Source organism: Arachis hypogaea, chromosome 14 (assembly GCF_003086295.3).
Source record: "Arachis hypogaea cultivar Tifrunner chromosome 14, arahy.Tifrunner.gnm2.J5K5, whole genome shotgun sequence".
Classification (NCBI taxonomy): domain Eukaryota; kingdom Viridiplantae; phylum Streptophyta; class Magnoliopsida; order Fabales; family Fabaceae; genus Arachis; species Arachis hypogaea.
Genome location: NC_092049.1, coordinates 118,624,920 through 118,639,062, shown reverse-complemented (window position 1 = coordinate 118,639,062; position 14,143 = coordinate 118,624,920). Strand labels below are relative to the sequence as shown.

The 14,143-nt window shown below is 26.8% G+C and overlaps 2 protein-coding genes across 3 annotated transcripts; both read right to left on the bottom strand.

Moving 5' to 3' along the window:
* Positions 1-3,672, bottom strand: LOC140178877 (uncharacterized). Its single transcript, XM_072216111.1, has 3 exons — positions 3,478-3,672; positions 2,039-2,457; positions 1-629 (listed from the first exon to the last, which is right to left on the bottom strand). The coding sequence occupies exons 1-2, from the start codon at positions 3,620-3,622 to the stop codon at positions 2,297-2,299; spliced, it is 306 nt and encodes a 101-aa protein (XP_072072212.1). The 5' UTR covers positions 3,623-3,672; the 3' UTR covers positions 1-629; positions 2,039-2,296.
* A 6,141-nt stretch (positions 3,673-9,813) lies between these two features.
* Positions 9,814-13,478, bottom strand: LOC112743823 (NADH dehydrogenase [ubiquinone] 1 alpha subcomplex subunit 2-like). 2 transcript variants are annotated; one of them, XM_025793172.3, is made up of 4 exons: positions 13,373-13,478; positions 12,230-12,322; positions 11,990-12,096; positions 9,814-9,970 (listed from the first exon to the last, which is right to left on the bottom strand). In XM_025793172.3, the coding sequence occupies exons 2-4, from the start codon at positions 12,313-12,315 to the stop codon at positions 9,867-9,869; spliced, it is 297 nt and encodes a 98-aa protein (XP_025648957.1). In that variant the 5' UTR covers positions 12,316-12,322; positions 13,373-13,478; the 3' UTR covers positions 9,814-9,866. The 2 variants fall into 2 exon arrangements, with proteins under 2 accessions (XP_025648957.1, XP_072072211.1); XM_072216110.1 differs by having other exon boundaries at positions 12,230-12,317; positions 13,373-13,452.
* Between the last annotated feature and the right edge of the window lie 665 nt (positions 13,479-14,143).

Below are 14,143 nucleotides of genomic sequence, written 5' to 3'. Positions count from 1 at the left end.
CCAATAATAGTATTAACATATTCATCTTTTGGCACAAGATGGGTAAAATATATATCACTTTTGAGAATAGTGTGCGAACTTGCACTATCCACAAGGCATACATCTTCATTACATATCCTTGCCATTCTCTGAGTCTTCCTAAAAATTTGATCAGAGTCTCGTGCTGATAACGTGTTATAAAATAACTAAATAAATAAATAAGGAAGAGGTAATATAAAATAAAATGTAAATAGAAGACTCTAATATTAATATAAGTAACTTGATAAAATACTTTATATATTTATATGCAGTAACATAAAGATAGATAAAGAGTCACCAAAAAATAAAGATAGATAAAGAGAAATTATTAATAGTGTATAAAGAGAGAAGATAATTTTATTGTTGTAAAGAGAAAGAGAAAGAGAAGTATTTGTTATTGCTGTGTGTAATATTGACGGAGGCTTAACCTCCTTTTATAGGCATAATGAAGGAAAATTTTCAACTTTCATTAATGTACATTCTTTCTTGATAAAATAAGAACTGAGTTATCTAGCCATGATATTAATGGACATCTATATCTATTGTGTTTATCACAACAGTTACCTGGGGCTGGAGCACTAATTGGTAGGAACCAGAAAACCACTCTCTACCTGTTCAAAATTAAAGAAATTAAGAACTTAATTAAAGTCTGGATCTAGAAAGCTAGCTACTAAATTGAAAAATATCTCACACATATATAAATATGGGAAAAGAAATATAAAAAATTAAATATTATATATATTTAATATTTTAATATATATTTTAAATTTGTAAGTTGAATTCAACGATACTTTCGAATACAAATAAGATAGCCAAAAGATAAGAAGAAAATAACACACTAAGCGACAAATTAACAATCATAAGCGCCTCCAGAAAAAGAAAAATGAAAAGAAATGCAACCATAACGAAAATATTATGTATGTGAATATGACTTTTTAGGTTAATTGACCATGCATATAGAAATAAATTAAGTCAATGGGTAAAATTATATAATTTTTTTTCTAAGATTACGATACTTATTAGTTATCAGTTTATATATTATGTCCAAGTCTGATGCCTACCTTCCTTGTGTGATATGTTATTTCATATTAATATAATGATTTAGTTGATATGTACTTTTAAAATACATACTAAAATTGTTATTAACAAAAAAATTTTAATTTTTTATTTAATAAATTTGAATTTTCTATTTTTATTAAAATTTAATTAATAATTTTATTATGTATTCTTAAATCACATATTAATTAAATTATTTATATAAAAATATTATCATATTTTATCATTTTTTATTAACTTATCCATAAATTGGGAACAGTTTCCCAAAATTCATTAGTAAGGGACATATTAATCCTCTCATGTACAAAAGAAAACCATTTTTTAAATTAGCTATTTTTTTAAAATTAAAAAAAATGACATATTCAAATATTAAGAAATTATTTTATCTTATAATAATTTACATGGTTACTACTTCGTAAATAACAAAGAAATTTTTTTACACAAAAATCACTAAAATCCAATTTACGAGTTTATTCTATTTTTCACAAATAAAAGGTGTTATATAATTTATACACTTAATATGGTTAATATTATATGCATTAAATTAATTATTTGCATTATATATATATATATATATATATATATATATATATATATATATATATTAAAAAGGTGTAAAGTAACACATGACTAATTTGATAAATATATGGTGAAAACTCAGGTGAAGTGGATTTCACGTGAAGTTGATACCTGAGAGTCATTGGATGAAAATTTAGTCAAATCAATTAAATCATCTAACGAATCTCAGGTATCAACTTCACGTGAAATCGACTTTATCTAAATTTCCACCCGTATGTATAACTTTAATTCGTTGACACTGTAAAACCTTTTATACTATCGTAAAATTATATATATTTATTTTTTTAGAATGATCATACACATATTAAAAGTGTATCAAAATTAAATTATTACAGCTATATGCAAAAATTAGAAGTAAAATAAAGTGAAAATAATTAATAAGTACCCTTTTCAATGAGGAAACCGAAGCATGCAGAGCATCTGATTGAAGGTTCTTGTTGTTGAGTAAATTGTGGAGAATCTGTTTCTTTTCGACTTTTGCATAAAACCACTTTTTCAATGCAAACGTTACAATTAGGGCAATAGAATTCATGGTTTGGTGGCATAATATATATCTTCTTCAGATATATTTCTCTTATTTCTTCCGTCGTTGAAATTACTACCCCTATTGGTTCTTCTTCTTCCAATGCTTTCTGGGGATTATTCACTTCATGAGAAGAAGAAGAAGAATCAGAAATGGTAACCAATTTTTTTCCTTTGTTCCAGAAATACCCTTCTCATCTTGGTGGTGGTGGTATGTTCCTTTGAGAACCTCTTGTATTAATATTGGACCAAAGTCGTTTGTGTTGTAATCAGTCGCAGAACCTGTTCATTAATTACATGAACAAATTAATTAAGTAAAAAATTCATCAACTCAGGAACAATATTATATATATAATATGGTGAAAATTCCAGTGCCGTTAAATTAGTCAAATCATTTAACTGACTCTCAATTATCAACTTTACATAAAATTGACTACACTTGAATTTTCACTGTATGATATGTTTGTGTATATAAATAATTGTCAACAGTAAAAATCCTTCATTTATATGTTCTTTTTCATTTTTTATGAGAAAAATTTTGTTCTTCTTGTCCTATAATAATATGATATATAATTTGAATATGACATCCCAAAAATCATCCTATTAGATTTAATTTTATGGTTTTGTTTCCTAGTTGGATTGGTAGAATATGGGTAAAAAGAAAAAAAAAAATACTTAATACATTATATTATATATGCAGGTGACATTACTGTGAAAAAAGAAAATATATAGCTTTAATTTGATTTAGTTAATTCTCACATTTTTGAATTACTATTATTATTATTTGCATATATTTAAATACAAAAATAAGAATTACGAGTAATTTTTGAAAAAATAAAAAAATATAATTAAAAGAGAATGATATTATCAATCTAAAATTATTATTATTATTATTATTATTATTATTATATGAAATGAAATGCTCTAACATACATTATTCATAAGCATGCAAATCTTCGGATTTTTTTATAAGAGTGTACCTTTCGTTAACTATCCAAATTTTTAGGATAAATGACTTTATAAGGTAGTATTAGAATTTTTATAATATATATAATTTAATTTTTATTATCTTAAAAATATTCAAAATAAATAAAAAATTTATGTATAATAAAGACTTACATATAATTATTTTTATATAAAATTTTTAATTAAAAACTCTTAAATAATAATTTAATCAAATATATTATTAAATTATTTTAATTAATAATTTTATATAAAAACAATTACACTTAATTTTTTACGGTCTGCATATATAATATAATAATAAGAAGCAGATGAAGATATTAGAAGAAGCTTTATTACCGGCATGAAGTTCATCAGCAGCAGTAATAAGATTAGTGTTAATAGTAAACTGCGATTGAGCCTTTTCATCTCCAAACACCACTTCCTTTCGATGATAATCATTCACCATTAAAGGCTGCTCCAGTTTCTGTGCCACAGCTTCCATTATTATTACTTGGATATCTAAAAATTTTCTTGTTCTTTTGGACTCAAGTGTGTGTCTCTCCAAACACAGCCTAATGCCAATTTATCTATATTGGCACATATTGTGTGTGCATTTAATTTTCTAGGTGTGGATGCAACTTAGTTAAAATTAAATAATATATTGTGAAAGGTTGACGTTAAGATAAAAGAAGAAAGGATCCCGTTAGGGAGACAATGGATTATTTGTACAATGTATACAATGGGCTATTAAGTTACAAAATGAACATCTCCCGTACTATCTAGAATAACCATCCGAGTACTAGCGATAATTAATAAACATCTTTCTAAAAATTTAAACTAATTTTGGAGTTCACCAAGATTCAAAGTCTTGACCTTTCGGATCTAGCACTCTAATACCATGCATGATACCACTCATCCCAAAAGCTTCAGCTAATGGGAAAAGATAACACTAATGATTATATCTCTAATACTCTCTAAATCTTTATTGTCCACATTGTATAAATATTCCATTGGCTCCTCATACTTTCTCAAGAAATAAATATGCCACATGTTTTGTTTACGTCTGCAAGGTTGAAGGCTACTAAATTAATAATAATTACAGCTAGCTAGCGTTTACATTATCTTAATTTTATTACTTTGGAATATTGCATGATCTTCTATTACATATATTTTAGCTTATTACATTTTATTATTAATTACTTCGAAAATTTTTATAGGTAGTTATACCTTACCTTGTTCAATTATTTTAACAAAATCAACAAAATCAAATTGTTTATTAGATTTTCATTCAATTATTGTATGCACCGTGGATTGCACGTTCATCGTTAATATTCATCAGTATCTTATTGAGAATTAGACAATAATATGCTAATTTTTTTTAATTATTGTAAAATAAAAGAAATAATATATAAAAATGAAAATCTGCATTTTGATAATGAATAAATATAGAAAATTAATTTTTAGTTTGTTAATATTAATTAAATTTTTTATTGTAAAATTATTTTTTAAATATTTATCTTTTTGAGACTTTAGAATTTAAGATTAAAATTTATAATTTATAATTTAAAGTTTAAATTTTAGAATTTAAAATTTAAAACAAAAAATAATTTTACAAAAATTAGTGACTAAAATTGGTTCCGGTTAAAATTTTTAATAATCTAAACAAAAATTGCAGCTATTAAACGCTAGTAAAAATAATTCAATATTATGTCTATATTAATCAACTAATTATTGTAAATCACTATTGTCCTCTAAATTATAAAAATTTAATTTATCTTTCAAACCATCGTCTGAGTTTCTAAAAAAAATATACATGTTTTGTGTAAAGTGGAAACTCAAGTGCAGTCGACTTTACGTGAAATTGATATTTGAGAGCCGTAAGATGATTTGACTAATTTGACTAAATTTTTATCTCACAGCTCTCAAATATCAACTTCACGTAAAGTCGATTTCACCTGAATTTTCATCTTTATGCAAACATAATCCTAAACCCTAAATCGTTTGTACATGCATAGACATAACCAAATACAAACTTACAAAATAAAATAAAATCTGTAGCACAAGAATTACATGACATATTTTTTAAATAAGAAGTTAAAAGATAAATATTAATATGCAGATAAGATAATCTGATCTATATATCACGTATTGTCTTATACATTCATATTTTTATTTTTCACTTTAAAATATTAGGTAAATAAATTATTTTTTAAACTAAATTTATCTTAGTTTTGTTTTTTCAACTAAAAATTTTAGTTATTAATCTCTAAGTTATTATGCAAACTTGAATAAACTTAATTATTAAAATGACTTAATCATATAACATTATTTTTATTTTACTCATGTGTATATATATAGTCATTTTAATATCACTATATTATGATAGTTACGATAATTATATAATATTTTAAAAAATGTTATTAAAATTAAAATAATAATTTTTTATTATTTAACAACCCTTTTTAAAAGTATTACTAAAAAATATTACTAAAATATAAAAAATATAATTTTAATTTTAATAACACTTTATAATTACCATAGCAATTAGCATAAACATAATAAAATCAGAATTCAATATATATATAATTTGTCATTATATAAATAATCATATGTGAATGTAAAATCAGTGACCCATTATTAATTATAGTAAGGATTTCGTTAAGAAGACAATGAATTATTTGTAAAATGTGTACAATGAACATCCTCCATACTATTTAGAATAACCATTCGAGTACTAGCTAGGAATAATAAACATCTTTCTAAAATATTAAACTGATTTTAGGGTTCACTAAGAATCGAACTCTTAATCTTTTGGATCTAGAGCTCTAATATCATGTCATGATACCACTCATCCCAAAAGCCTCAACTAATGAGAAAAAAATAACACTAATGATTATATCTCTAATACTCCATAAACCTCTATTGTACAAATATTCTATTGACTCCTCCTACTTTTTCTTATAGTAATGTTTTTCCCTACTCTTCTGTTACGCGTATTCATCTGGTTCCTGACTTAGATCCTTCTTCTAACAACCATGACCATTTCTTGTTTCCTTTTGTCCGCTTGAAACTTGTTTAACTATTTTTCTTTTGTCCTCATATGGAAGAGAACTAGAGAAGCATCATTCTATTACTTCCTACCAATCTTTTGGATTTTTTTTTTTTTTGAATGAAATATCTCAGTTTTTCATACTTAAATAATTTTTTTGTTCTTATAAAATATTTGGTTTCATTCCTTATAAATATTTTTCTTTTAGTTTAATTCCAATAAATATTTAAGTTTTAGTCCCACTGTTAAATTTCGTTTATATAAATAGATATATACATGCAGTGTAATATTACAATAATGACAATTCGTATGTATGATTTTGCTAGAGAGCTAACTTTTTTTAAACTAATAATTAGCTTAAAAAATAGTTAATAAAACAAATATTAAGGGATAGAGAAAGACAAAATTTAAAAGAAATGTTAAGAAATGTTTCTTGAAAAATTTAATTCTCAATATTTTTCCTTATACCTAATAATATCCTATTACCTATAGCGATTTAAATATTTAATACTCAAAAAAAAAAAAAAAACTACTAATAAAATTGAAGCGAGTATCAATGGATCTTAATAAAATTTAACTTCTAATCCTACTTAGTACGATTTAGCATAGAAAATCCTAATTTGCATTTTTCAGAAAACCCCACACATTTATAATAATTTATGAGCAAATTTATTTTGAGCCCAAATATTGTGATAACCTCATTGACAAGTAAATTGTTAAAAGACTAAACATTTTATACATTTTCGTATTTATACTAAGTTAGTAACAATTTATGTGTGCAAAAAGTGACATAATTCTGGTGACATCATTGTAGTGACATCACTGAGTGTGGAGGATAAATTACATATGTTGAGAATGGAAAACTTTCACATTCCAATTTTCAAATACATTGTTGCAGTGATTTTACTCATTAATTTTAATTATGTATATATTTTATAATAAAAATTAATAACTAAAAAAATAAAAATATTTCTTGTACATGTAATAACCTTTCATTAAGATTATACATATAAGTGAGGAAAAAGGTACGCATACATTATTTGGTAGAGATATAATCATCCATGTTGTCTCTTTGTATCGATTTAAATAGGGGTAGCAATATGTATCCTACTCGCAGGTACTCATCCAACTCGATCCTATCCGAGGGGTAGGGTTGCCAACCCGATCCGCAGTGGGTAGGATAGGGTACAGGTAAGATTCTTGTGGGGTCGGGTTGAGTGCGGGTTGAGTCTCAACCCTATCCGACCAATCCGCACTCTATATATGTTTATGTTATATACTTATATAAAAATATGTTTTAAGTGGATGTTGAATCAAAGACCTCTCACTAAATGCAAAAGATTCTTAACCACTAAAAGAAAATTATTAATTGATAATTTAATATTTTTTTTACATAAAAATCAGTTCTATTTTAAATTATCATCAAGTTATATAATAATGTTGTATATTTTTTGTAACTCGCGAGTAGGGTCGGGTACGCGCAGGTTAAGAGCGGGTAGGGTTAGAATTGGGATATTCTCAACCCGCGGATAGGATAGGGTTGGATTTATATAAAAATCTCAACCTACGGGTAGAGTTAGGGTTGGATCCAAACCCTAACCTACCCTACCCATGTCACCCCTAGATTTAAGGGTTTTGTGTCCAAAATGTTTAGAATTTGATCCTCAGTAAATCTCAAAAAAAAAAAAAAAGACAAATTAAATAAAAAAAGACTTATTTAAAAAAAAAGCAAATACAATAGAAGCTGTTGTTTAAAGGAGAGTTTTAGAGATATAACTATTTATGTTATATTTTTTTTTAATTTAAGATTTTAAATTTTTTGGATGAGTGGTTTGATGACTTTTTTTAATAATAATAACAAGGTTTAATTACTCTGTTAGTCTCTATAATTTCACCGAATTTTCAATTAGGTCTTTATAAATATATATATATATATATATATTTTAAATTAGGTCCCTATACTATATCAGATTTTGTAAGTAAATTTCTACCGTAACAAAAACGTTGAAATTAACAGAATATTCTGTTAAATTATATAGAATATTCAGTAAAGTGTTAGACATAGTCAGTTTGTTTAGCAGAATATTTTGTTAATTCTCTATTATTTTTGTTATGATAAGAACTTAATTACAAAATCTAATATGATATAAGAACTCAATCGAAAACAAATATAAAAATCTAATTAAAAATTCAATGACTATAAAAACTGACAAAATAATTAAACCTAATAACAACAATTTTTTGGCTACCATATGATGTAAAGAAGGCGTTGCAAGTTGCAAAAGGCATGACAGTCTATGTACTTTAATTTCTTGATGGCTTCATTACTATTTCCATTCAACTACCTTCACAGTAATAATTTGTTGAGAAATTTATCATGAAGCCAGTTAAGGTGGTAAAAATATTGGTTCAAAGTTGTCTCCTAGCTTAGATGAAATTTAATGCTTCATTTATTGGCTTGAATTGAATTCACAGTAGCAGTAGGTGCTGGTGTTTTGAAATTAAAAGCACTGATGCTATAATAACTCAAAAAAATTAAAGATACATAACTTTTTCTTCTTCTCACAAGCAACGCGTTTTTTCTTCTTCCTTCTTTTAATAATGGTTTAATTTTGGGTTATATAATAAGGCTCAAAACTCAGAACGTTATCCACACGCAAACACGTACTAATAAAACAAAAGATATCAAAGCTTTGATAAAACCATAATAAATATAAAGTTTAATTATTTTATTAGTCTCTATAATTTTACAAAATTTTTAATTAGATTTTTATATATTTTTTTAATTGAGTTATTGTACTAATTATTTTTTAATTGAGTTTCTACCTTTTTTTTTATTTGAGTTTCTGCACTATTTTTTTTTAGTTGGACCTGTATACAATTAAACTAATTACTATCAAGAGGAATCTAATAAAAAAAATTAGTGCAGAGATCCACTTAAAAAAAAAAAAGTATAAAAACCTAATTAAAATTTTTACAAAACTATATAAATTAACAAAATAATTAAACCTAAATATAGCGCACTAGTTTTTATTATAAGCAGTAATAGGAGGATAATGAACTTTTGATAAAAAAAAAAAAAACAAATTAAAATAATTGATGATATAATTTACCAATTAAAATAATTGATGGTATAGTTTACCCCTTTTGTATCCGATTGAGAGTCACACATCTTCTTCGCCCATGCATCATTACAATTAATTGGTGAATAAAAATAGAATTATCATAATTAATTATTAGACCCGATATTACCTAAAAGCAATCAAGCAAGTTCTTATAATTCTTTACTATATGTTCATCCTGTAGACAGACTTAGGCTTAATTTAATTAAACTTTTATTTTTAAGAATGATAACATCTGTATTTAATAAATTAAATTAAAAATAACTTTTAATAAATATAAGTAATTATAAATATATTTAGTAAAATAATTTTTATAATAAAAAATACTATATATTTGTTTGGATGTTATTAAGTTAATAAAAAAATTCAATGAAAAAAGATTTTTTTTTATTTTTTTGCATATTTAGTAAATTTCTAGTAATAAAAATAAAAGAATTAAAAAAATAAAAAAATATGTTTTTTACATAATAAAAAAAATGTCTTTTTTGAGAAACTACAATTTACATATGCAATCTTCAATTAGAAGTGCAGCATGAGCGCTTTATTCAATTTCAGATGGCTGAGAAGGTGCAATATCAGGCTTTCAAGGACTCTCCAGCTTTCACCAAATCTTCAAGTGCCTTGGAGATCTGTGCCTCCGACAAGCCTTCCAGTTTGATTCCTTTCTCAACACCAAAATCTAATATAAAGCAACAAATTACAAAAGAAACGAGGGATCAACTACGCAGATAATTATTTCAAAATAAAAAAAATTAAAAAAAATCATATTAGAAGAAAGTATCAAAGGCTCACTAATGATAGATATCATGACAGTAAATATGCAGTGTAATTAACGTAAAATATGTGGATTTATTTCTTATACACATTTTATGTCAGTGGAATCCTTAAGCACTCTTCAAGGTCCTCCAAAATCTGTAAATAATGGTAGGAATTTGTTATCTTTATCCCGTTTCTGAGTTATTATTATTATTATTATTATTATTATTATTATTATTATTATTATTCACACAAGGTATCAAGATGTCTTTGTATTGAATTGTCAGACTCTTCATTAGTTCTTATTTGTGGTGCACAATTTGGTGGAATGTGAGGAGACAATGTATGGTAATTATATCAACTAGGATGTTATTGTCAAGATCCCCTTTTAGTACAACAACAACAACAAAGTCTTATCCACTAGGTGGGGTCAATTAGATGGATTAAATAATGTCATTGTGCCTTATATCACATTTATAGTGAGACTTTTTACACATCAATCTCCTTTAACCACCTTGTGTATGGTCTTCTTTTAGTACGATTAAACATTTTCAAAAATTTAGTATGCAATAGCAAAAAATAAGAAGAAATAATGAGAGGTGAGAATAAAAGGCAGTAAGCAACTGAAGAAAGATGGAGTAGTTAATGGGAAAGTGGGAACATTAGTAGGGAAAACATGGAACATGAGTGGCTAAGGCAGTGAAAGTAAACTGCAAATGAGTAATCTTAAATTTTTTACCCCAGCAAAAATTTGTTAATCAAATTGCTGAAAGGATGCAAAGGGAATCAATATTTGGAGACCTTTCAATGTTACTAATTTTTTAAGATTATCAATTTTGTTTTGGAACAAGTATGTACGAGCCACTAGAATGTGTTCCAACAGCACAGAGCGCTAGAGGTTGAAGATCAACAAGGCAAATACTAAAGCAAGAGAAAAGAAATCATAACCTGCATAAGATTCTTGACTCCTACCAAATATAAACCTTGTTCACTTAAGGCTTTTCCAAGTGTATAAATATAAAGACTAGAAAAGCATCCCATCAAAAGGGTAGACAAGATGAGAGATAGCTACCTTAGTTAGGGACAGAGAAAGACCTAAAGAGACTATGAATAAGGTGATCGGAAGAAATCTGAGCAAAAATAAGCTAATTCCGTATATGATTCATGACAGGGTGTAACTGCACTGTCTGATCCATGCAGTTGACACCCACATAGTGGATAAGGATTTATAGTTGTTGATCAATATTTAAGAAAAAAAAACAATATTGTATTTTCTTTCAGCAATTGTTTATATGGTATTTTTCTTTGAGCAAAAATGTATAATTTCAGAACAGGGATAGATTTTGCAACTAGGAAGATGCAAATTTATTTTGTTTTATATCAACAGTTTGCCAAAAATTGGAGCATCTCAGTTTTCAAAAGATGTAAAACTCACCCCCATAAAATTATTCTCTCTCAAATGTGGTTATACATTATGTCCAAATGATAGGAAGGAGGGCACTTTGCAACTTGGGAACCAGTTTGCAGGAATGAGCTTACTCAGCCAAAGTGTTGAGTAAACCAACAGCTAGTTAATCAAGTAGGCCACGCATCACAAGATACATAAATTGGGACGCAAGGAGAAATGACCACATGAGTGCCAACTAAATGGAGGCAGTTCATTCACCGGAATGTTCTGCTGCTATCCAATCCATCTGATCTATCAAATTCTTAAAAATTGTGTCTCCCATGATATGGAAGGAAGAAATCAGCAACAATGAAGATCATTGCTAATTGTAATAGGCTGTTCAGTGTGGATTCTACTGTTTCATTTGTTTTCATTCATTTCATCCTAGATATGCTTGCTACATTACATATTATTCTAAGTCAAAATTAATTTTTATTAATAATATGGTGACAAATTCAGATTAAACATATAAGAACGGGACTTAGATGGTGATACCATATCTTGCCCATAGTTGGGGTTCCGCTCCACTGCATTCACGGATCAGTATTGGCAATTTCGGGTTCAAAGTCTTGAGTTTCTTATAGTTCTTTTCCACAAATGTCCTAAGATAATGAAAAAAACAACATTAATTGATACTCACCTATCTATAAGATGTAAGTAATCAAATCACACTAAGATATGTAAATAATAAAGCGGTGATATTTCCCCCCAAAAAAAAGTGAATATAAATATAACCTTGCAGGTGAGCTTGCAGGTGACGACTGGCACATCAAAAACCTAAGCTCCCTTATGTTCTTTGAAAGATGTCCTCTCCATGCCATTGCTTCCCTAGCTCAATTTAATAATTTATTTCAGATTTTTCCTCATCACGAGGCATAAAGAAGGGAGGTAAAACTAAAACCCAACAAACACAATGTAAGATAAACTAATACAGGCAGAACTGCCCAAAGTTGCAATGCTAAGCTACAAATAATTGACAATCAATTAAAAGGCCCCAAAAGTATACACAAAATTCTACTACTTGGAAGTTGGAAACATACTTGCAATGTTCTTTCATTGCACATAGATATAAAAGTCTACATGCCAATATTATGAAGACTGATCTCAAAAATAAAAGTTCCAAAAGCAAGAGAATTTTAAAGTGTCTGAACCCCCAAGCATTCACCCAGACAACAACTAACTAAACTCGGGTTAAGATTTCATGATTATTATCATTTTCAGCCCAACCACTATTGAGTTTTCTCCTGATAAACAAGCAATACTGAGCAATATGATCTAGCAGAAGTTCTACTGCCCAAAATTTGGCCACTTATTTACTAGAATTTAAAAAACTTGAAAGAAGAAAATAGAAACTACATATTCCAATCATATTACAAAAGTACAACCCTATACCTACACCTGATTGCAGAATATCCTTGAAATTCAATAAAATCATAAACAAGAACCATGATAAAAATTTCATAAAAAAATACATAAATACTTGGGAAGACTTACAACAACAGATCCAAGGTAAAATTGGATACTTCTACACAATACTAATTTCTGAAGAACAATTACAGCAAAAAATTGGAATGTACTGATCCAGGGAAGAAAAAATAAAATGAAGCAGCATTTTCACAAACTATAATGAGAAAAAATTATAGACAAAAAAAATTACAGATAAAGAAATTATAGCTAAGAAATCTTTGAAAATCAGTATGAAAATGACATTAATTCTTATCATATTGCAAAACCCCGTATCAAATCCTCTAGGTTCCGAAAATGTCCACCTTGTGACTTGATATCAGTATCAAGAAGGAGGGTTTTAGATTAGACATGTATGTATACAATAAGAAAATCAAACCAAAATTTTGAACAGTTAATGTGTAATTAGTTTACCTGAATGTAATCACAAAGTTTGAATGGCGTTGTTGCGTAAGAAGCCACGAAGTGATGGATGCTGTTCGAGTGTTCGGTTCACTTTTGGGTGAAGAACCAAAGCTAACAGGAGGGTAGACTTGTCATTTCCATGACATTTATATTTGGTATTATAACTTTGCAAATTTAATAAATAAAAACATAGAATAAAATATTAGTATAAAATAAAATAAACAACATTTTTATGTGATTTTTCTAAAACGAAATTGATTATATTTGTATTTTTATTGAGTATTTTGACTTTTCTACAAACAAATATTGTCTCGATTTAAATGGTGTAATATGTTATTTAATGAAATATGATAAACAGAATTTGTTATTGATGCATTGTATTTTTTAAAATTTAAAATAATAAAGAATATTCACTTTTGAGCCTCAAACACAAATTTATATATCCGAATTTCTATTTCAATGTCCTGTCCCTAAAAACAAACAGAAAAGTATAGGTAACGAACAATATTTTTGAATAATGTGTGAATAATGTGAATTAATAGGGTTAAAAGAGTAAATTAATCTTAAATTTAATTAGTAGCATTAAATTAGGGTATAGTGTATTTTTATTTGATTGGTGATTGTTTATGTTGTTCAAGATAGTTATTGTTTACCTAGCAGCCAAAAACACAAACTAAGAAGCAAGGACACATGATAATAATAGTTATCAGGTTTCATCTTTAGCCTTGGCAACAGGCCCAATTTTCTGTACTCTTAAGTTACATGCCAATCATTAAGCTC

Excerpts from the sequence above, each read along its gene's own strand:
- LOC112743823 (XM_025793172.3), bottom strand. The coding sequence starts at position 12,315 with ATGGCATGGAGAGGACATCTTTCAAAGAACATAAGGGAGCTTAGGTTT. Across the intron at positions 12,097-12,229 it reads CCTGCAAGCTCACCTGCAAG|GACATTTGTGGAAAAGAACT; the intron begins GTTATATTTATA and ends TCATTATCTTAG. Across the intron at positions 9,971-11,989 it reads CCAACTATGGGCAAGATATG|ATTTTGGTGTTGAGAAAGGA; the intron begins GTATCACCATCT and ends GCTTTATATTAG.
- LOC140178877 (XM_072216111.1), bottom strand. The coding sequence starts at position 3,622 with ATGGAAGCTGTGGCACAGAAACTGGAGCAGCCTTTAATGGTGAATGAT. Across the intron at positions 2,458-3,477 it reads TGCTGATGAACTTCATGCCG|GTTCTGCGACTGATTACAAC; the intron begins GTAATAAAGCTT and ends ATTAATGAACAG.